This window comes from Anomaloglossus baeobatrachus, chromosome 1 (assembly GCF_048569485.1).
Source record: "Anomaloglossus baeobatrachus isolate aAnoBae1 chromosome 1, aAnoBae1.hap1, whole genome shotgun sequence".
NCBI lineage: Eukaryota > Metazoa > Chordata > Amphibia > Anura > Aromobatidae > Anomaloglossus > Anomaloglossus baeobatrachus.
The window spans coordinates 254013743-254036099 of NC_134353.1; the positions used below are offsets into that span (position 1 = coordinate 254013743).

The 22357-nt window shown below is 46.1% G+C and overlaps 1 protein-coding gene across 1 annotated transcript in view; it reads left to right on the plus strand.

Annotated features, from left to right (window-relative positions):
• Window positions 1-14919: 14919 nt before the first annotated feature.
• Window positions 14920-22357, plus strand: part of QRFPR (pyroglutamylated RFamide peptide receptor) — a 248931-nt gene continuing 241493 nt past the window's right edge. Inside the window, exon 1 of the mRNA XM_075336325.1 lies at window positions 14920-15693. Coding sequence (XP_075192440.1) covers window positions 15354-15693 — 340 coding nt within the window. The 5' untranslated portion in view covers window positions 14920-15353. The remainder of the gene's footprint in view (window positions 15694-22357) is intronic.

The window sequence follows — 22357 nt, forward strand, 5'->3', positions numbered from 1 at the left end:
CTTCTGAATTTTTTACCCCTTAGATAAAAGTAAAATTATACGTTTGGTATCTACAAACTCGTACTGATCCGGGGAGTCATAATGCCAGGTCACTTTTACAAAATAATGAAAGTAACCCAAAAACTAGCATGCAATAGAACTTTTTTGCAATTTCACCGCACTTGGAGTTTTTTACCGTTTTCCAATACAATATGTGGCAGAATGAATGGTGTCATTCAAAAGCACAACTCGTCTCACAAAAAACAAGTAATATGGCTATATTGAAACAAAAAATAAACTATGTTATAGCTCTTGGAGGAAGGGAGGAAAAAAAACCGGAAAATTGTCAGGGGGTGAAATCCATAATGTATATAAATAATACAGCGTATATAATATGTCTGAGCATTTGTGATTATCTTTCACAGTATTGTACCTAGTGGTTTATATCCCCTTCTAAATGAAAACTAGATTTCTATGAGCCACAAGTGGATTTCTAACCTGCAGGACAAATCTGAGAAATAGTACTTTATATTGAGATATTACTTCTATTTTCTTTTATCCCATTTTGACCACATATGGAACATAGACTTTCTATTGCACAACGTAAAGGAAAGGCAGCTGCAAGTGGGAGTCCCAGCTGTTACTGCCAGCCAGGAAAAAGAGATGAGAAACACTTCTCCATTTGCATTCTCTGTGGTGCTAGAATAAAATCACATAAACAACAGAATTCTTCCCTTTTACCAGCAAACAAATCCAAATTGTTGTCATAGACGAAAAAAAAATGAGCATATTGTTCAGTGTGGAGGGAATGTATTAATCCAATTGAAGTAAAGTAATGCATTATGAAACAAGCCATATTTACCCAATAGTTTGTGATTTTTTTTCTTGTAGCAATGCTCACAACACCAGAAATTGGCATAAATTAATGTTCAAATCAGAATTGATTTCTGATGTATTGACTGCCAGAGTTGCCTATAATTTTATTTATGGCCTATTAATAAATTAGGCGCTTATTACTGCAGCAGAGTTTTCATTGACAGCTGTATACAGTAAAAATGACAGTTTTTGATAAATGTCTGCCATAGTGTTTGAACCAGCTTATGTTACACTGATTTACAATATAATGACACTTACTAAGGGGTTTGTCTCATTTTTTTTGCAAAAACAAGCAATGTTTATAATTAGGGATGATCGAATACCTCAAATATTCGGCTTCGCGAATATTTGCTGAATAGGTCGCTGCTATTCGACTATTCGCGAATATTCGATGCGCAATGTAAGTCTATGGGAAACCCAAATAACAACTATTCGGTACTATTCGGGTTTCCCATAGACTTACATTATGCATCAAATATTCGCATAGCGGAGACCTATTCATCGGATATTCGTGAAGCTGAATATTTGAGGTACTCGATCATCCCTATTTACAATATACTTCTTATTAAACATCCTATTGTGTACAGTTCATTTTCTAGGTTACCGACCACACTGCAGTCTCAGAGTGGTCAGGCCCCTAGAGGAGGAGCATGCGCCACTAGGATGCTCTGTACTGTAGAACCTACAAATACAGCTCTGGAGCTTGCCTGATCACTGTATCTGGCCACCTTCCGTTCCTCTGCACTTTGAAAATGCATCACAAAGGACAGTTTAAGTGATGACGCCCGTACCACACTCCAGAATATACTCATATATATATATATATACTAGAAGGTGGCCCGATTCTAACGCATCGGGTATTCTAGAATTTATTGTGTAGTTAATGTATGATTTTTGTTATATATATATATAGATGTTGTTGTCTGTAGTTGCCAAGTATTTGTGGAGTGGACTATAAATGTTCTGGGTGTTGTCTGGGTGGGGGCAGGGCCGGCGTCAGCACGCGGCATACCCGGGCAAATGCCAGGGCCCTGGAGAGCCGGGGGGCCCACTCGGCCTCGTCAGTTCTGGTGCCCCTTGGCCGGGGCCCCCTCGCCTTAGTTCTGCTGCCCCCGGGCCGAGTTCCGGGGACCGCAGTCCTCGGCAGGAATCTGCAGCGCCGTCCCTTTAAGGCGCGCAGACTTCCTGGTTTGAACTTCATCTGTGGGCGGAGCTACCGACCGGCCTGCTCAGTCCCACAGATGAAGGAGTTGCAGTGCCAGCCAGCGACCCCCAGCACAGCTCTTCTCTCCAGCGCTGTGTGGGCCCCCTCTCCACCGCTGTGTGGGCCCCCTCTCCACCGTGACCTGAGCGGTATGTGCCCTCCCCGCCCCCCGAGTTATGGGCCCTGGTGAGCTGTATGGGCTTCTCCCCCCTTAGGTGTATGCCCTGCCCCCCCCCGGTGCTGTATGTGCTGGCCCCTGGAGCTGTGTGTGGGCCCCCCAGAGCCACGTGTGTGGGCCCCTCAGAGCCACGTGTGTGTATGTATGTAGCAGAGCTATGTGTATCTGTATGTAGCAGAGCTATGTGTGTATGTATGTAGCAGCGCTATGTGTATGTATGTAGCAGATTCATGTATGTATGTAGCAGAGCTATGTGTGTATGTATGTAGCAGAGCTATGTATGTAGCAGAGCTATGTGTGTATGTATGCAGCAGAGCTATGTGTGTATGTATGTAGCAGAGCTATGTGTGTATGTATGTAGCAGAGCTATGCGTGTATGTAGCAGAGCTATGTGTGTATGTATGCAGCAGAGCTATGTGTGTATGTATGCCGCAGAGCTGTGTATGTATGTAGCAGAGCTATGTGTGTATGTAGCAGAGCTATGTGTGTATGTATGTAGCAGAGCTATGTATGTAGCAGAGCTATGTGTGTATGTATGCAGCAGAGCTATGTGTGTATGTATGTAGCAGAGCTATGTGTGTATGTATGTAGCAGAGCTATGTGTGTATGTATGTAGCAGAGCTATGTGTGTATGTATGTATTATCTAGCAGAGCTGTGTGTGTCTGTATGCATGTATGATGTGTATCTATGTATGTCAGTGTATATGACTGTATAGATATGTCAGTTCTATACGTCTTTTTGTGAGTTTGTCTTTAAATATGTATGTGTACGTATGTGTGTGTCTGCGTGTGGATGGGGCCCACCGGGACTCTTCCGCCCAGGGCCCACAAAAACCTGGAGCCGGCCTTGGGTGGGGGTGTGTGAGAGCGGTGTTGTTTGTGTGTTGCGTTGCTTGTAGAGCGCTGTGTGTCTGCAGCGTTGTGTGTGTGTGTGTGTGGTGCTGTGTGTTGTGTTGTTTGTGGAGCGCTGTGTGTCTGCAGCATTGTATGTGTGTGTGGTGCTGTGTGTGTTGCACGGTTTGTGTGGGTGTGTGTGTGTGTTTTGGGGGGAGGTATGTTTTGTGCAGTGTGTGTGTGTGTGTGTGTGTTAAAGGAGTAGTCCTGGAGGGAGAGGAGTATAATAGGGGGAGTAGTCCTGGAGGTGAGGAGTATAATAGGGGGAGTAGTCCTGGGGGGAGAGGAGTATAATAGGGGGAGTAATCCTGGGGGGAGAGGAGGATAATAGGAGGAGTAGTCCTGGGGGGAGAGGAGTATAAAAGGAGGAGTAGTCCTGGGGGGAGAGGAGTATAATAGGAGGAGTAGTCCTGGGGAGAGAGGAAGATAATAGGAGGAGTAGTCCTGGGGGACAGCAGGATAATAGGAAGAGGAGTCCTGGGGGGAGAGGAGTCTAATAGGAGGAGTAGTCCTGGGGGGAGAGGAGGATAATAGGAGGAGTAGTCCTGGAGGTGAGGAGTATAATAGGAGGAGTAGTCCTGGGGGGAGAGGAGGATAATAGGAGGAGTAGTCCTGGGGGGAGAGGAGGATAATAGGAGGAGTAGTCCTAGGGGTGAGGAGTCTAATAGGAGGAGTAGTCTTGGGGGGAGAGGAGGATAATAGGAGTAGTAGTCCTGGGGGTGAGGAGTCTAATAGGAGGAGTAGTCTTGGGGGGAGAGGAGGATAATAGGAGGAGTAGTCCTGGGGGGGGGGAGAAGAATAATAGGAGTAGTCCTGGGGGGAGAGGAGGATATTAGGAGGAGTAGTCCTGTGGGGAGAGCAGGATAATAGGAGGAGTAGTCCTGGGGTGAGAGGAGTATAATAGAAGTAGTCCTGGGGGGAGTGGAGTATAATAGGAGGACTAGTCCTGGGGGGAGAGGGGTATAATAGGAGGAGGAGTACTGGAGGTGAGGAGTCTAATAGGAGGAGTAGTCCTGAGGGGAGAGGAGTCTAATAGGAGGAGTATTCCTGGGGGGAGAGGAGTATAATAGGAGTAGTAGTCCTGGGGGTGAGGAGTCTAATAAGAGGAGTAGTCCGGGGGGGAGAAGAATAATAGGAGGAGTAGTCCTAGGGGGAGAGGAGGATAATAGGAGGAGTAGTCCTGTGGGGAGAGCAGGATAATAGGAGGAGTAGTCCTGGGGAGAAAGGAGGATAATAGGAGGAATAGTCCTGAGGGTGAGGAGTCTAATAGGAGGAGTATTCCTGGGGGGAGAGGAGGATAATAGGAGTAGTAGTCCTGGGGGTGAGGAGTCTAATAGGAGGAGTAGTCCTGGGGGGGAGAGGAATAATAGGAGGAGTAGTCCTGGGGGAGAGGAGGATAATAGGAGGAGTAGTCCTGTGGGGAGAGCAAAATAATAGGAGTAGTAGTCCTGGGGGGAGAGGAGGATAATAGGTGGAGTAGTCCTGGGGGGAGAGGAGGATAATAAGAGGAGGAGTCCAGGGGGGAGAGGAGTATTATAGGAGGAGTAGTCCTGGAGGTGAGGAGTATAATAGGAGGAGTGGTCCTGGAGGTGAGGAGTATAATAGGAGGAGTAGTCCTGGGGGGAGAGGAGTATAATAGGAGGAGTAGTCCTGGGGGGGAGAGGAGGATAATAGGAGGAGTAGACCTGGGGGGAGAGGAGGATAATAGTAGTAGTCCTGGGGGGAGAGGAGTATAATAGGAGGAGTAGTCCTGGGGGGGGAGAGGAGTATAATAGGAGGAGTAGTCCTGGGGGGGAGAGGAGTATAATAGGAGGAGGAGTCCTGGAGTGAAAGGAGGATAATAGGAGAAGTAGTCCTGGAGGTGAGGAGTATAATAGGAGGAGTAGTCCTTGGGGAGAGAGGAGGATAATAGGAGGAGTAGTCCTGGGGGGAGGTGTATAGGTGCCCAATGTGTGTGGGGGGCGTGGCCGAGCGGGGCAGACGTGGACAAGCGGGGAGGCATGGTCGAGGGTGTGTGGCCAAGTGTGTGGGGGCGTGGCCGAGGGGGGGCAGAGTGTGGGGGCGTGGCCGAGCGTGGGGGCGTGACCGAATGGGGCAGAGTGAGGGGGCGTGGCCGGGTGGGGCAGAGGCCGAGCGGGGGGCGTGGCCGAGCGAGGCGTGGCCGAGCATGGGGGCGTGGCCGAGGGGGCAACTATGCAAAGCGGTTTCCATAGTTACCTGATGTGTATCATTGTTATCAGCGTACATGTGTCGGGAGTCGGGGTATGCTAGTAAGCATGGTACACATCAGGTAAGTATTCAAAGAGACAGTGCTGGGTCACTTGTTGGTCTCCTGCTGTGCAGCACGCATCAGCATGTGACAGCGGGAGACCAACGATCTGAATGGGCAGGGAGCCGGCATACGCTGGTAACCATGCTACACAATTTTACCCAATGGGTACCATGGTTACAAGCGTACCCCGCCCCCCGCACGCACGGGAGCCCACACCATCGTACGCCGGCAACCTCAGCAATGCGAGGGTATGTGTCAGCTGGGTTGCCAGCGTACGCTGGTGTGGGCTCCCGGGGGTACAGCACTCACCTGGGAGTCGGGGCTCCGTGTCGGTTCTGGGAATGCGTGCGGGGGGCGGGGCCAGAGCGAGCGTGCAATGCGTGAGGGGGCATGGCGTGGCCGAGTTGCCAATGCATGCAGGGGGCCGGGGCGAGAGGCCAATCCGTGTGGGGGGCGGAGCCTGGGCGAGCGGCCAATCCGTGCGGGGGGCGGAGGCGAGGCGAGCGGCCAATGAGACGCATGTCACGGTAACGACAGAATTTTGGAGCAAGACAGACAGACAGACCGAATAAGGCAATTATATATATATATATATATATATATATATATATATATATATATATATATATATACATATACACCATATCCTATGTATTCATCTATGTGTATTTTTTTTTATATACTTTTTGTTTTTAGGGGTGCAGGGGGGTACAAAAAGACCATGAGACCACTTCGGGGATTACTGATTAGACCAAAAAAGAAAAACCGAATACAAAGGTCTATAATGCATACAAAATATTTTAATAATTTATTAAAAACCATTTAATCTCAAGAGACACAGCTGGAGCTGGACAATAGGCGTCACAATCCATACAATCATATCATCCCTGTCTCAACGTTCAATATAAATATGGAGTATATATATAAAAATAAAACTGAAGAATGTATCACAACATTATATATGATCATGGATACTAAATACAACCATAAAAGAGTTCATCAAGTTATATCTCAAACCAATAGATGTATAGATACAGTAAAATACATTATCAGTTAATCATAAAGTGATAAGTATATAGATAAGCAAATCTTGGAACAATACATAAATTTATCCAAAAATTATGGTTACTGAACAATCATAAAGTGCAAAGTGCAAAATAGGTAGATAAAAAAGAGAGGAGAGGTCAGTGTGTATACTAGTAATACCATTAACTCTCTCCAGCCATCTATGGAGTTTTGGCTGTTCTGTTAACTATTTAAATACCAATATATGTATGTGTATACACACTGACCTCTGCTCTCTTTTTTTATCTACCTATTTTGCACTTTGCACTTTATGATTGTTCAGTAACCATAATTTTTGGACACATTTATGTATTGGTCCAAGATTTGCTTATCTATATACTTATCACTTTATGATTAACTGATAATGTATTATAGGCTTTGTGCACACATTGCGTTTTTTACCGCGGAAACGCTGCGTTTAGAACCGCAGTCTCTCCAGTGGCAAATTGCATGCGTTCAGCTTTCCCAGCAAAGTGTATGAGAAAGCCGAAAAATCAGTGCACACGCTGCGTTTCTAAACGGAGCGTTTTGGATGCAAAAAATCGGTGCGGAAAGAAAAACAGCATGTCACTTCTTTTGTGTGTTGTGGCTGCGTTCTCTCCCCCATTGAAATCAATGATGCGGGTCAGACCGCAGCTACAACGCAGTGAGCTGCTTTTTTGTTGCGGTCCGCGGGATTTGTCGGCATACAGAACGCAGGCATTTACCTGGAAGTGAGGTCAAGAGGTTTCCTGTTGACCTCACTTCCTGGCAAAGTTCAGGAAAGCCCCCGGTGTCGCTAAAGTGCCCGCCCCGACCCCCCTCCCGAAAATCCAACATGGCCGCGCGCACAGCAGCGCACCGGCCGCCCTACTCCTCTGTTTATGTCGCATGTGCAATAACACATGCGACAGAAAACTGCTCCCCAGGCCCTGCCAGGTCACCCCCTATTCCCCCTCCGGTGTCCCCCGGTAACCCCCGTACCTGTCACAGCACTGATCCCCCGCGGCCCCCTCCTTCACAGCAGACGCCGGCCGGTCACATGTGCCGAGCAGCTGACGGCTTCCTGTGTTCAGCGTGAGCTGCTCTGGCTGCTGCTGCTCGGCACTGTGCAGCTGTGACCCGGGGAGAGTGGGTGCAGATTCTTTGCACCCACTCTCCTCAAATGGAGGGTCTGCACTACTAGAAAATGGGGGACACGTTCCCTGAACGTGCCCCCCATATTCTAGAAGGTCCAGAGGTGACGTGGGACGTCAAAAATGGATACTGCGGCCCCATTTTTTTTTCCTTTCAATAAATTGGTGAAAGAGGATATGTTTTTGGGAAGTGTTTTTTCAAATAAATTTTTTTTTGGTTGTCAATTTTTTTTGCTATTACTGTCAATTAGTTATGTCTGGTATCAAATAGACGCCGTGACATCACTAATTGCTGGGCTTGATGCCAGGTGACATCACACATCTGGTATCAACCCCATATATTACCCCGTTTGCCACCGCACCAGGGCGCGGGATGAATTGGGGCGAAGCGCCAGGATTGGCGCATCTAATGGATGCGCCACTTCTGGGGCGGCTGTGGCCTGCTATATTTAGGCTGGGAAGAGTCCAATAACCATGGCTCTTCCCATCCTGAGAATACCAGACCCCAGCTGTCAGCTTCACCTTGGCTGGTGATCTAATTTGGGGGGGACCCCACGTTTTTTTTTTTTTTTTAATTATTTATAAATAAAAAAAAAAAAAACAGCTTGGGGAGCCCTCCAAATTGATCACCAGACAAGATGAAGCTGTCAGCTGTGGTTTGCAGGCTACAGCTGTCTGCTTTACCCTGACTGGCTATCAAAAATAGGGGGGACCCCACGTCATTTATTTTAATTTTTTTTTTTTGGGGGCTAAATACAAGGCTAGGCACCCTTTAGTGCCACATGAAAGGCACTAAATGGCGCCAGCTTAGAATATGCAGGGGGGTGGGACGTTATATATATGTTTGACATCCATTGACACATTTTAGGCTGTGTGCCCACAATCAGGGTTTGCAGCGTTATGGGCGCAGAGTATTTTCCCTGTGTCCATAACGCTGCATTGTACAGTAGAAGCACAGTGGAAGGAATTTTAGAAATCCTGTGCCCACTGTGCTTCTCTTCTCCGCAGCATACACTGACCTGTGGTGCAGCTTCCCGAGCCTCAGCAAGTAAATTTACGCTGCGGAGACAAGAGTGTTCTCTGCAGGTAGCATAGAGCTCCACAGCAGCCTGAACCCAAATCGTGGGCATGGGCAGCTGCATTCTCCCGTGGACAACACTCACATCTCTGCAGGAAGGCTGGCACTGTGTACTGGATGTACTGTGGCACTGTCACTGGATCATGTGGTCAAAAACGCACCTGAAGAAAACGCATGAAAAACGCATGAAAAACGTACGAAAAACGCATGCGTTTTTGATGCGTTTTTCCCAAAACGCATTGTTTACAATTCTCCCCTCTGCCAGAGGGTGTGTTTTTTTCCGCGCTGAAAAAAACGCAACGTGTGCACATAGCCTTACTGCATCTATACATCTATTGGTTTGAGATATAACTTGATGAACTCTTTTAGGCTATGTGCGCACGTGTGCGCTCTGCACCGCACCGAAAAGGTGCGCTTCAGAGCGCAGCTGAAAAGCTGCGTTCTGAAGCGCATGGTGCCGGCGAGAACGTGCGCTCTGCCTGCCATAGACAGAGCAGGGGCTGCCGGCAAAGCGCACGGAAGAAGTGACATGTCACTTCTTAGAACGCAGCGATTCGGGCAGCAGCCGAAACGCTGCGTTCTAATATGCCACGTGCGCACGGCCCCTGCACAATCTCCATAGATTGTGCAGGGGACGCAGGACGCATGCAGTTACGCTGCGCTACAAAGCGCAGCGTAACTGCATGAATTACGCACACGTGCGCACATAGCCTTATGGTTGTATTTAGTAACCTTGATTATATATAAAGTTGTGATACATTCTTCAGTTTTATTTTTTATATATATACTTCATATTTATATTGAACTTTGAGACAGGGATGATATGATTGTATGGATTGTGACGCCTATTGACCAGCTCCAGCTGTGTCTCTTGAGATTAAATGGTTTTTAATAAAATAATAAAATATTTTGTATGCATTATAGACCTTCGTATTCACTTTGAAAATGCAGCACAGGCAAAGCTCCCTCTGCTATCAGAATGGGGAAGCTCTCATTACCAGTGGTGCAACCATGTCGCTGATCTAAACTTTTAGGCTATGTTCACACACTACATCTTTTATTACAGTTTTGAGGACACAAAGATGCACCCAAATGCATGCATTTCCTTCCCCCAGCAAAGTCTATGAGATTTCTATTTAGCTGTCTGCACAGTGCATCTTTTTTTGGCTGTGTTTTTGAAGATGCAGCCAAGATGCAGAATGTCAATTCTTTTTGCGTTTTGTTCCTGCGTTTCGGAGGACTGGCAGATCAATCCCCCGCTGACTTGAGGTCGACATAGGATTGATCACTGGTATCTGGCTAGATGCCAGTTCCCATATAAATTCTTTGAGGATCAGAATCTGGCACTAAGGGGTAGAAGCAAGTGCTTCATGCTTACCAAATCACCAGCGCGGCCATCACACTACTCCCGCGGCTGGTTATTCACTTCCTGGGACACTCCGTCATTACCTTCATTGAATATGCACTGCTTCCCCCGACCACCAGTGGCTGTGATTGGTTGCAGTCAGACAAGCCCTCACCCTGAGATACAGTGTGTCTGACTGCAACCAATCAGAGACGCCAGTGGGTAAGTCTATATCGTACAGTAAAATAAATAAATTGGCATAGGATCCCTCCATATTATGATACCAGCACAGATATATCCAATTCAAACTACTAACACTGACCTACAAAGCTGTGCATAATCTGTCTCCTCCCTACATCTCTGAACTAATCTCCCACTACACTCCAACACGTTACCTCCGGTCCTCCCAAGACCTCCTTCTCTCCTCCTCTCTCATTCGCTCCTCACGCAACCGACTCAAAGACTTCTCCCGAGCATCCCCAGTCTCCTGGAACTCGCTGCCTCAACACGTCAGATTATCCCCTACCCTTGCAAACTTCAAACGGAATCTGAAAACCCACCTGTTCAGAAATGCCTACAATCTACAATGAACTCACTGCCACCCGACCACCGTGCGGAGCTGCCGCCCAATCTACACCCCACCTACTGTCTCCTCCCCATAATCCTATAGAATCTAAGCCCGCAAGGGTAGGGCCCTATTCCCTCTGTACTAGTCTGTCTACTGTAATCTTGTATCTGTATTTTGTATGTAACCCCCTTCTCATGTACAGCACCATGGAATTAATGGTGCTCTATAAATAAATAATAATAATAATAATAATAATAAAGCCCAATAGCTGAGGGCTGGTTTTCTTGGGGAGGGGATACTCATGGTTATTGGGCACCCCCCAGAATAAATATATCTGTCAGCAGCCACCCAGAATTGCCGCATCCATTAGATGCGACAGTCCTGGCACTTTACCTAGCTCTTTCCAATTGCCCTGGTGCAGTGGTAATTGGGGTAATAAGGAGTTAATAACAGCCCACAGCTGCCACTAAGTCCTATATTAGTGAAGGCAGGCGTCTATGAGACGCGACCCATTACTAATCTGTAAGTGAAAAGAAATAAACACAAACACCCAAAAAATCCTTTATTTGAAATAAAAGACAAAAAGCACCATCTTTCACCATTTTATTAACCCCCAAACACCTCTCCAGGTCCGATGTAATCCACAAGAGGTTCCACGATGCTTGCAGCACTACTACATATCTGAAGCGGCCTTGGTCCTCCACCTGTGACCTCAAATCAGGCCGCGACTGAAGTGATCCATGCGATCAGCAGGACATCACTCAGGTGATTTGTTATCACAGGTGGGGGACTCCAGCTGTGGCTGCGGCTAACCTGAATGATGTCATTGCTGACCGCGCGGCTCACTTCAGTTGCTGAGTGGAGCTCACAGCAGGCAATAATGTTCTATGGCGTTCGCTGTAAGCTTCAGATAGACATAAAATCAGGACTGATTCATTTCTTTATATTGCTAGGGAGGGTGCGGGTGGGGGAAGCTCTGATTTTCTGATACAAAGCTGCACATCATCTACATTAACAAAGTTTTAAAAATAAAATACTGGCAGCCACCAGATTTTTAATATAGAGTTCAATATATAACAATGTGCAGTAATCTCAGTAGTCATGTGGCAAGGCCCTTTAAAGGGGGAATATTGACTTTTTTAGGATTGCCACTGGCCTCTCAACCAAGCAAAATAGTTCTTCTGCTACTATCAGTGAGTAGCACTAGTTTTTCTCCTCTTACTCTCTGAATAGACTATTTTCATATGTAAAGCCCCAGAGGAGCATTGCATGGCCTATTAGTCTCCTTGCACTGAATTGATACTTTGCACTAGGAGAAACTTTACTACCTAGACACCCGTGAGATTCCTCTCACCTATCCAAAGCATATCTCTTAGACTTCTTTCCCTCTTGGTTGGCTGTGCTATACATAATATATGATGTGACATCTGCAAGTTTATTATCACTAAAGGCTGCTTTACACGCTACGATTTCATATGCGATCTCGTATGCGATGAGACACGCCCAGGTCGTATATACGATCTGAAGAGATCGTACATAGGTCATCTCTGAGCCGTCACACGTGCATATTCTAAACAAAGCCACATCAATCAATATCTCGTTAGATCTTGGAGATCGTGTTAAGGATGACACCAGCATATTACTCACCTTTTCCGGGAATTAAAGAGACGTGAAAAGTTGGAACCACCAATCATAGCGGTGGGCATGAGGCATGGCGTGTAGAGACATGCCCGCGTCGCATATGACGTACATAAGAAGGATGAGGCTCGTCGTTGGTAGGGTGTCACACGTATCAATATACCGGTTTCGTTGAACAAGACGAACAATATTTAGAAAATGAACGACGTGTATGCGATCAACGTTTTTGCGCACAATCTGTGTCGCACGTAGGTGTCACACGCAACTACGTCACTAACGATGCCGGATGTGCGTCACTTACGACGTGACCCCGCCGACAGTTCGTAAAATATATTGTAGTGTGTAAAGCCCGCTTAAGACTGCTTGAGACTAGAGATGAGCGAACCTGTCAAGGTTCTGTTCGTGTTCGTATTTGTCGAACAGTTTGACAAAACAGCTCGATGAACATATCCAAACACTATTGAATTCAATGAGAGGCAAAACTTATATATTAGTAGGGACTAGGGAGGTTGGTTTTAGAAAGAGCTAGGGGAGTTGGTGTTAGTAAGGGCTAGAGGGGCTGCAAAAGAAAGAAAATAAGGAATAAAGCAGGACAGTTATAGTTACCGAGTCTCCCACACAGCTGTCACATTGCTTCCGAGTCTGCTCATTAACCCTCATACGTATTCAGTGTTTCCCCCACCCACCGGCAGCCCTGCTGTCTCTGATTGGTCACAGTCAGACCGCGCCCCCCACCTGTGTGACATCATCTGTGATTGGTTGGAATCAAACACACTGTCTGGGGCCCCTGATGTAGTGTAAAAGTAAATAAACAATTCAAAAGAAATAAACAAACAAAAAAATTGGCATAGGGTCCCTCATATATTGATGCCCAGTGCAAGTAAAGCAGATGGCTACAGGCTGCAGCCCCCAGATGTGTGATTATCTTGGCTGTGTATTAAAATAGAAGGGACCCCATGCAGGTTTTTTTTTTTAATTATTTAAATAAATAACTAAAAATACTGGTTTGAGGCCCCCCAATTTTGATACCCAGCCAAGATAAAGCCGACAGTGGCGGACTGGTATTCTCAGGCTTGAGGCTTGAGACTTCTTTGATTTGTGCAATGTTCCGCCTTGTGTAAAATGGCAGTGGGCTTTTTTTATGATTTGCACATATTGAACTGCAGGTCTGGTATATTTTCTAAACTCTGACGCTATTTTGATTCACATCGAATTAATTTACTCAACTCTACTGCTAACACCTTGAGAGGGAGATGACTGAGCTAAGTTTATGACATGTAGCAGATAGGTGTGTCACTTTCTGCAAACTATCGCAATAGTCATACAAAATACTGGATTTTTTTTATAGGGGTCATCCATTATTTGGGCAATGCCATTTTAAATATAGTCCCCTTTGTAAAATAAAAACAACATATACACACCTCAATGGTGTTGGATCTCCTGTGGCTCACATGACAATCTTATACCACGTGAACCCTGCAGTCAGTCAGCAGCTGTTATTGGGTTTCTGCACACTCATTTCCTTTGGCTGATCATTGTACAAAGGGAAGAAGTGAGAGCAGAGCAACCAAACATGTCATGTGAGCCCCAGGACATCACTGGACTGCTGTGGGAAGTGTGTTATTTTACATTGGTGCTACTTAAAAGAAACCTGTCAGGTGCAATATGCACCCAGAACCACGAGCAGTTCTGGGTGCATATTGCTAATCCCTGTCTAACCGTCCCTGTATACACTAGCATAGATAAAGAGATATCTGGAAAAAGTGTTTCTAAAGATCTTTTACCGTATGCTAATGAGCGAGGGGACTAGTCCCCTGGGCTTTAGTTTCCCGGCCAGTCGCCCCTAATTTGCATATTAGTACACCCCTGTGGGCGTGCTATCATGCTAATGAATGCGCAGTGTCACAGGTTGATCTCACTCACCTCTTCGCTGCCATCGCTTGATTTTGGCTCAGTGCGTATGACCCTGGAGACTGGGTCATGTGCACTACTTCAGTGTGAAGCCAGGATACGTACACCCGGCTTCATAGTGCGAATGACCCAAACTCTGGGGTCATGCGCACTGAGCCGAAATCCAGCGATGGCGGCAGAGAGGTGAGTGAGATCATCCTGTGACGCTGTGTATTCATTAGTATGATAGCACATCCACAGGGGCATACTAACATGCTAATGGGGGTGACTGGCCGGGAAACTAACGCCCAGGGGACTAGGTCCCTTGCTCATTAGCCTACGATATAAGATCTTTAGAAATACTTTTTCTAAAGATCTCTTTATCTATGCTAGTGTATACAGGGACGGTTAGGCAGGGATTAGCAATATGCACCCAGAACTGCTCATGGTTCAGGGTGCATATTGGATCTGAGAAGTGCCCTTTAATTTAAAACGAGGTTTTTCAGGTAGTAGCACGTTTTGAAGCTGCAGAAAAATCCAACCCCATTGATGTAAATAATGAATTCAGCTCTGCTACATGTGAAGTACAAATTGAAGTATAAGTTTGCAGGGTACTTTCATTTTTTCCTTTTCCAGTCCTCCCTTTTATTTAGCAGCACTGCTGGCCTCCGCCTAAGTAGTGTGTTCTTTCTCTAGTTGCAGATGTAATTAACTAGCTGTATACAGGATTTCCTCAGTATCAGACGTGTCAGCTGCAGCCCTGAGGATGGTAATAATGTCAGCACTCATAATGAGTGTGTGAGTGGCACAGCCAAGGAAGGCTTCGGAAGTGGCAAATCCAGCTGAGTCCTGCAGCTCCAGCACTGATGAGTGGCATCCAGCCCACTGAAGCTGCGATTGGACGCCCGCACTGATGAAGAGGAGCTGTCCTTCAGCACCACTGCCAGAGCAGGGCTCAGGGCTGGAGAAGTGCAGTCTGCACATTACAGGGAACATTTACCTGTCTGGTATCAGAAGATATAAAGTTGTATGGAGGGGTTTACTCTATATAATAACTATTGTTCCTGCTCTATGACTTTTCACCTGGTCTTCTTGGAACCTCCTGGAGAACCTGGTGGACTACAAGCTCTGGACACTTCATACTGAATATGGATGTGAGAAGGTGGATTGCATACTCTTTATCAGAGAGTGATGCTATGAAGTGTCCTTCTGTGTAAGGTGGTGAGAGCCATCTTCTCCTGATCTGCCTGGATGCAGTCCCTCAATATCACCCCAGAGCTGATAGCCAGGCTGCTCCAGGAGAATAATGTCACCAGGGAGCAGTTCATTGAACTTTACCAGCTTCAGCCACTTGTCTACATCCCAGAGCTCCCTGGCCGCACCAAGGCGATGTTTGTCACCATATGTGTGCTGATCTTTGTGCTGGCACTCTTTGGAAACTCTTTGGTTCTCTATGTGGTGACCAGAAGCAAAGCCATGAGGACAGTCACCAACATCTTCATCTGCTCCTTGGCTGTAAGCGACTTGCTTATTGCATTTTTCTGTATTCCGTTTACTCTGCTGCAGAACATCTCATCCAACTGGCTGGGAGGTGGGTATCTGTCATCTAGACATAGTTACAAAGGAAAAAGCATGCTGCTACTTGTAGTCACAAGCTGCCCCCTGATGAGGAGTTTGGCAGAGAAAAGCCACTGCAATGTAAGTGCCAACAGTGAGGACCTGTTGTATTGCTGCTAAGTACAGAGCTCTATTAATGTGCTGCTTTCATTAAGAAGAAAAGGTGTTTATTGCATAAGCCCAGACATCCAAGCTGGGGATGATTTGTACAGGATTGTGCCCTATATACATATATAGGAAGACAGTGATGTAGAATTATTACATTGTTTTATCAGTTACTTACTGAGTTGCAACTTCCTTTTCTTAAAGAGTTTCAGAGTCAAAGATAAATCATAGGAGTTGTCCACCTTTAGAGACGTTTTATTTTCTTTATATAAAGGCAATTATTTTTTGCCCAAATTACAAGCATTTAAGAAAACAAATCCCCAAGGGTAGAATTGGTATATCTATTATAATGTATAGTCTATTGGGATCGTGCAGAGATTTCTGCTGCTGCAGGATCTTTCATCTCCAAGAAAAGCAGATTTTATGCCAGATGAATCAAAAGTAGCCTGTACTGCAATATCTGTGCTTGAATGAAGCACTTACTGTTCTCTTACCACAGAGAGAGCTGATGAACTCTCATACACATCACTTTCATAACTTTCAGATAAAATTAACACATTAGACACCATGCCAGATCAAGCCAGATATTTTACTTTTAAAGGGAACCTGTCACCAGGATTTTTCCTTATAAACTGCAGCCACCATCAGCAAGCCCTTATATACAGTACTCTGGAATACTGTATATAAGTTCCCAGGCTGCTCTGTATATAACATAAAAAACACCTTTTATACTCACCTGCGGGGCGGTTGGGTCCAATGGGCATCACTGGTCTCAGTCCGACGCCTCCTCTATGCATACTCTTTCCTAGCTCCGTGTGGATGATGCATCCTATGTCATCCAGACAGAGGCTGCCATTGTGCTCCTTCACATGCACACTTTGATCTGCCCTGCTGAGAGCAGATCAAAGTATTGTAGCGTGCATGAGCGGGTGGTCTTTCACCTTTCTTCGCGCTTGTGCATTACAATACTTTGCTCTTCCCCCACTAGGCCAGATCAAAGTGCGCATGCACAGGAGTACAATGGAGGACACTGTGTGGACGACGTAGGATGCGTCATCCACACAGAGCTGGGAAGGAGGAGGGTGATGGAAAAAAGAGAGGAGGCATCGGACCCGAGACCAGTAAAGCCTATCGAGTCAAACTACCCCCTGGGGGAATATAATAAAAGATGTATTTTATGTTATACAGAGCGGCTTGCGCTCTTATATACAGAATTCTAGAATGCTGAATATAAGGGCTTACTTTTGGTGGTTGCATCATATAGGAGACAAATCTGGTGACAGGTCTTTTAACTCCACATAAATTTTTGTTAACTATTAGAGATGAGCGAGCATTACCATGCTTGGGTGCTCGGTACTTGTAATGAGCAGGTGAAATGCTTGGATGGGCTCAACTCATGTACCAAGTATAATGGAAGTCAATGGGGAACTCAAGCATTTTTCAGTAAGATCATCTGAAAAATGCTTGAATCCCGCATTGACTTCCATTATATTCAAGTGCTCGGTATTCATAATGAGCAGGTGGGATGCTGGGTTGTGCACAACTTGTTTAACGAGTTTAATGGAAGTCAATGGGGAACTCGAGCAGTTTCCAGTAAGATCTACTAGAAAAATGCTTGAGTTCCCCATTGACTTCCAATATACTCGAATCATTCCCATCTAAGCATCCAACTGCTGCTTATAAGTATCGAGCACCCCAGCATGGTAGCGCTCACTCATTGCTATTAACTATATCATTATGCAAAAAAAATCTACATGCTGAAATATATAATTTGCCACTTAACACAGCATAAGCCATTGATCTTGTCAAACTAGGTGCAAGTCTACATTTTTCGGAATCAAGTTTTCTGTTTTGTGCTTTGTGTCAAGTTAACAATGTCTTTTGATATTGGCTACATGTTAACTTTTTCATGACTGTATTATGGCTTTAATCATAATATATACCGCCAAGAACAGGATTAAACCCATTATCAGGAAAGCTTTTCCCAAAGAAAGGCTTACAGGAAAGCTGTCTTAAGCTGGGTTCACACTAAACGACAGCGACAACGACGTCGCTGTTACGTCACCATTTTCGGTGACGTAACAGCGACCTTGTAAGTCGCTGTTATGATCGCTGCTTAGCTGTCAAACACAGCAGAAGCAGCGATCATAAGGTCGCTGTGCTACATGTTCAGAGAGCAGGGAGCCGCGCTTAGCGCTGGCTCCTTGCTCTCCTGCAGCACACATCGGGTTAATTAACCCGATGTGTGCTGCAGCTACATGTCACAGTTCAGAGAGCAGGGAGCCGCGCGCACTGCTTAGCGCTGGCTCCTTGCTCTCCTTGCTACAGTATACATCGGGTTAATTACCCGATGCATACTGCAGCCACATGTCACAGTGCAGGAGCCGGCACTGGCAGCAAGAGCGGAGGCTGGTAACCAGCGTAAACATCGGGTAACCAGGGAAAGGTCTTCCCTTGGTTACCCGATGTTTACGCTGGTTACAGCTTACCGCAGCTGCCAGTGCCGGCTCCTGCTCGCTTCATTTCGTCGCTCTCTCGCTGTCACACACAGCGATGTGTGTGTCACAGCGGGAGAGTGACGACCAAAAAATGAAGCTGGACATTCAGCAACGACCGGCGACCTCACAGCAGGGGCCAGGTCGTTGCTGGATGTCACACACAGCGACAGCGACGGGACGTCGCTGCAACGTCACAGAAAATGGTGACGTAGCAGCGACGTCGTTGTCGTTGTCGCTGTGTGTGACACCAGCTTTAGTCTTCTTATCCAGGCATTGGCTGATGACAGCAGTCTTATGTGTTATCACTTGTTTGATTCTCCACATATCAGTGACAAAGGACTCACGATTGTTATTTTTACACCAGACTGACAGCAGTAAGATCATTGTTATCACTAGTGGAATTGCTGCAAAAAAAAAAAATCTGCATTACTTCTGTAAAGGTGGCTTTACACACTGCAACATCTCAAACGACATCGCTGTAATGTCACCGGTTTTGTGACGTAATAGCGACCTCCCCAGCGACATTGCAGTGTGTGAAACACATCAGCGACCTGGCCCCTGCTGTGAAGTTGCTGATCGCTACAAATCGTTCAGGACCATTCTTTGGTCCTTTGTTTCCCGCTGTGCAGCAAAGTCTCAGTGTGTAAAGGGGACTTAAAACACTGGAAACGAGTGATGTGTCACAATGTCTGTCAATCACTATTCTCTGTCAGTCGGTCTCTCCCTCTCCGTCTCTATTCTCTCTCTGTCGGTCCGTCACTATCTCTGTCCCTCTCTCACAGTCTGTCAGTCATTTTCCCCTCCTCTCTCATACTCACCGATCCCCGATGCGGCACTGCACGGCATTCACACTGCTGCGGCGGCTTTTCCTCTTTTGAAAAAGCCAGCCACTCATTAAACAATTTCGTATTCCCTACTTTCCCCGCCCACAGGCGCCTATGATTGGTTGCAGTGAGACATGCCCCCACGCTGAGTGACAGGTGTCTCACTGCACCCAATCACAGCAGCCGGTGGGCGTGTCTATACTGTGCAGTGAAATAAATAATTAAATAATTAAAAAAACCGGCGTGCGGTCCCCCCCAATTTTAATACCAGCCAGATAAAGCCATACGGCTGAAGGCTGGTATTCTCAGGATGGGGAGCTCCACGTTATGGGGAGCCCCCCAGCCTAACAATATCAGTCAGCAGCCACCCAGAATTGCCGTATACATTATATGCGACAGTTCTGGGACTGTACCCGGCTCTTCCCGATTTGCCCTGGTGCGTTGGCAAATCGGGGTAATAAGGAGTTATTGGCAGCCCATAGCTGCCAATAAGTCCTAGATTAATCATGTCAGGCGTCTCCCCGAGATACCTTCCATGATTAATCTGTAAATTACAGTAAATAAACACACACAACTGAAAAAATCATTTATTAGAAATAAAAAACACAAACAAATTCCCTCATTACCAATTTAATCAGCCCCAAAAAGCCCTCCTTGTCCGGCGTAATCCACGGACCTCCAGCGTCGCTTCCAGCGCAGCTGCATGCAGGTGACAGGAGCAGCAGAAGACACCGCCGCTCCTGTCACCTCCACGCAGCTAATGAAGACAGCCGCGCGATCGGCTGAGCTGTCACTGAGATTACCCGCTGTCACTGGATCCAGCGGTGGATGCAGCGGTGGCCGCGGGTAACCTCAGTGACAGCTCAGCTGATCGCGCTACTCACCGCCGCTCCGGTCAGCTCCACGCAGCAACTGAGGTGAGTAGCGCGATCAGCTGAGCTGTCACTGAGGTTACCCGCGGCCACCGCTGGATCCAGGTAACCTCAGTGACAGCTCAGCTGATCGCGCTATTGCCTTCATTAGCTGCGTGGAGGTGACAGGAGCGGTGGTGTATTCTCCTGCTTCTACCACCTGCATGCAGCAGAGCTGGATGCGACGCTGGAGGTCCGTGGATTACGCCGGACAAGGAGGGCTTTTTGGGGCTGATTAAATTGGTGATGAGGGAATGTGTTTGTGTTTTTTATTTCTAATAAATGATTTTTTCAGTTGTGTGTGTTTATTTACTGTAATTTACAGATTAATCATGGAAGGTATCTCGGGGAGACACCTGACATGATTAATCTAGGACTTATTGGCAGCTATGGGCTGCCAATAACTCCTTATTACCCCGATTTGCCAACGCACCAGGGCAAATCAGAAAGAGCCGGGTACAGTCCCAGAACTGTCGCATATAATGTATGCGGCAATTCTGGGCGGATGCTGACTGATATTGTTAGGCTGGGGGGCTCCCCATAACGTGGAGCTCCCCATCCTGAGAATACCAGCCTTCAGCCGTATGGCTTTATCTGGCTGGTATTAAAATTGGGGGGGACCGCACGCCGTTTTTTTTAATTATTTAATTATTTATTTCACTGCACAGTATAGACACGCCCACCGGCTGCTGTGATTTGGTGCAGTGAGACACCTGTCACTCAGTGTGGGGGCGTGTCTCACTGCAACCAATCATAGGCGCCTGTGGGCGGGGAAAGTAGGGAATACGAAATTGTTTAATGAGCGGCCGGCTTTTTAAATAGAGGAAAAGCCGCCGCAGCAGTGTGAATGCCGTGCAGCGCCGCGTTGGGGATCGGTGAGTATGAGAGAGGAGGGGAAAATGACCGACAGACTGTGAGAGAGGGACAGAGATAGTGACGGACCGACAGAGAGAGAATAGAGACCGAGAGGGAGAGACCGACTGACAGAGAATAGTGATTGACAGATATTGTGACACATCACTCGTTTCCAGTGTTTGACTAGCTTGGTCGTTCTGCAGGTCCGGATCGCTGTTGCGTCGTTGGCCAGGTTTGCCTGTTTGACAGCTCACCAGAGACTCACCAGAGACTTTGTAGCGATCCCGGCCAGGTTGGAATCGCTGGTGGGATCGCTGAAAGTCTCAGTGTGTAAAGGGGCCTTAAGAAGTGGAGGGAACCATGCAGCTGATTTTATTGTGGATTTTTCTGCCAATTTCACCTACAGAAATCAGCCACACAATATGCAACAATGCGGAGTTGTGGATAACGGCTTTGCCATTGATCTTAATTTCAGTGTTGATATTTTTTTTCCATAATATGTGAATCAGATTTGGTAAATTTTCCACCCAGAACTCTAACCAGAAATTGTGCATTTTCCATCCACAAATCGAGAAAGAAAATCTACTTTTCTAAAATGTGTGAACATAGTGTTTTGCTATATGTCATCAACATAAGCAGTTATCTTGAAAGTTGCGGGCTTCAGAGGAACTGGAAATGTAAAACATAATTATAATGCTAATTTACATTTTAGATCTCATCTGTTACATTTCTGAAGTCTGATATTAAATAACCAGAATTGATTAAAGGAGTATTTTCAAGTTAATAAATTACTTTAATTAGCTTGAAAATAAGGAAACCAGCAATAAACTTACTTCCTCTATCTGCTCTCATTTTCTCGCAGTGGGAGCTTTTATGTTTCATAGTGTACAGCTCGTTTCCATGGATCTAGTACCTGCTCAGTCCTTGGCTGAGCATGAACAATAGTTACATTTCAGGGGAGGAGTTAACTCCTAGTATACAGTGTTCGACATATATACATATATGAGTACACCCTCTTTGAAAAGTAAGATTTGAATCAATATTTCACTGAATGCAAGAACAATTTCTAAAATTTTGACAAGACTCAGTTTCATAGAACATTTTCTTAAACCCTTAACATGAAAATAATGTCAATATAACTTTCATTACAAAATCTTCAGTTTTTCTCAAATTAGTTGCTGCAAAAATGAATACTACTCTCCACATTAAACACTACTACATCTAGTATTTTCTAGGACCTTCTCAACATGGAATGAACAAGTTGGGAATATATTGCAACATCCATCTTTTTCCATTCTTCTAAAGTGTCCTCTTTTAGAGCCTGGATGCTGGATGAACTGTGATGCTCAACTTGTCTCTTCAGAATTCCCTGACGAAGCTGCTAGTCAGCGTAACACGTGGGCCTCTCCCCACGGCCTCTCTTACAGCATACATTGCTTTTTTGC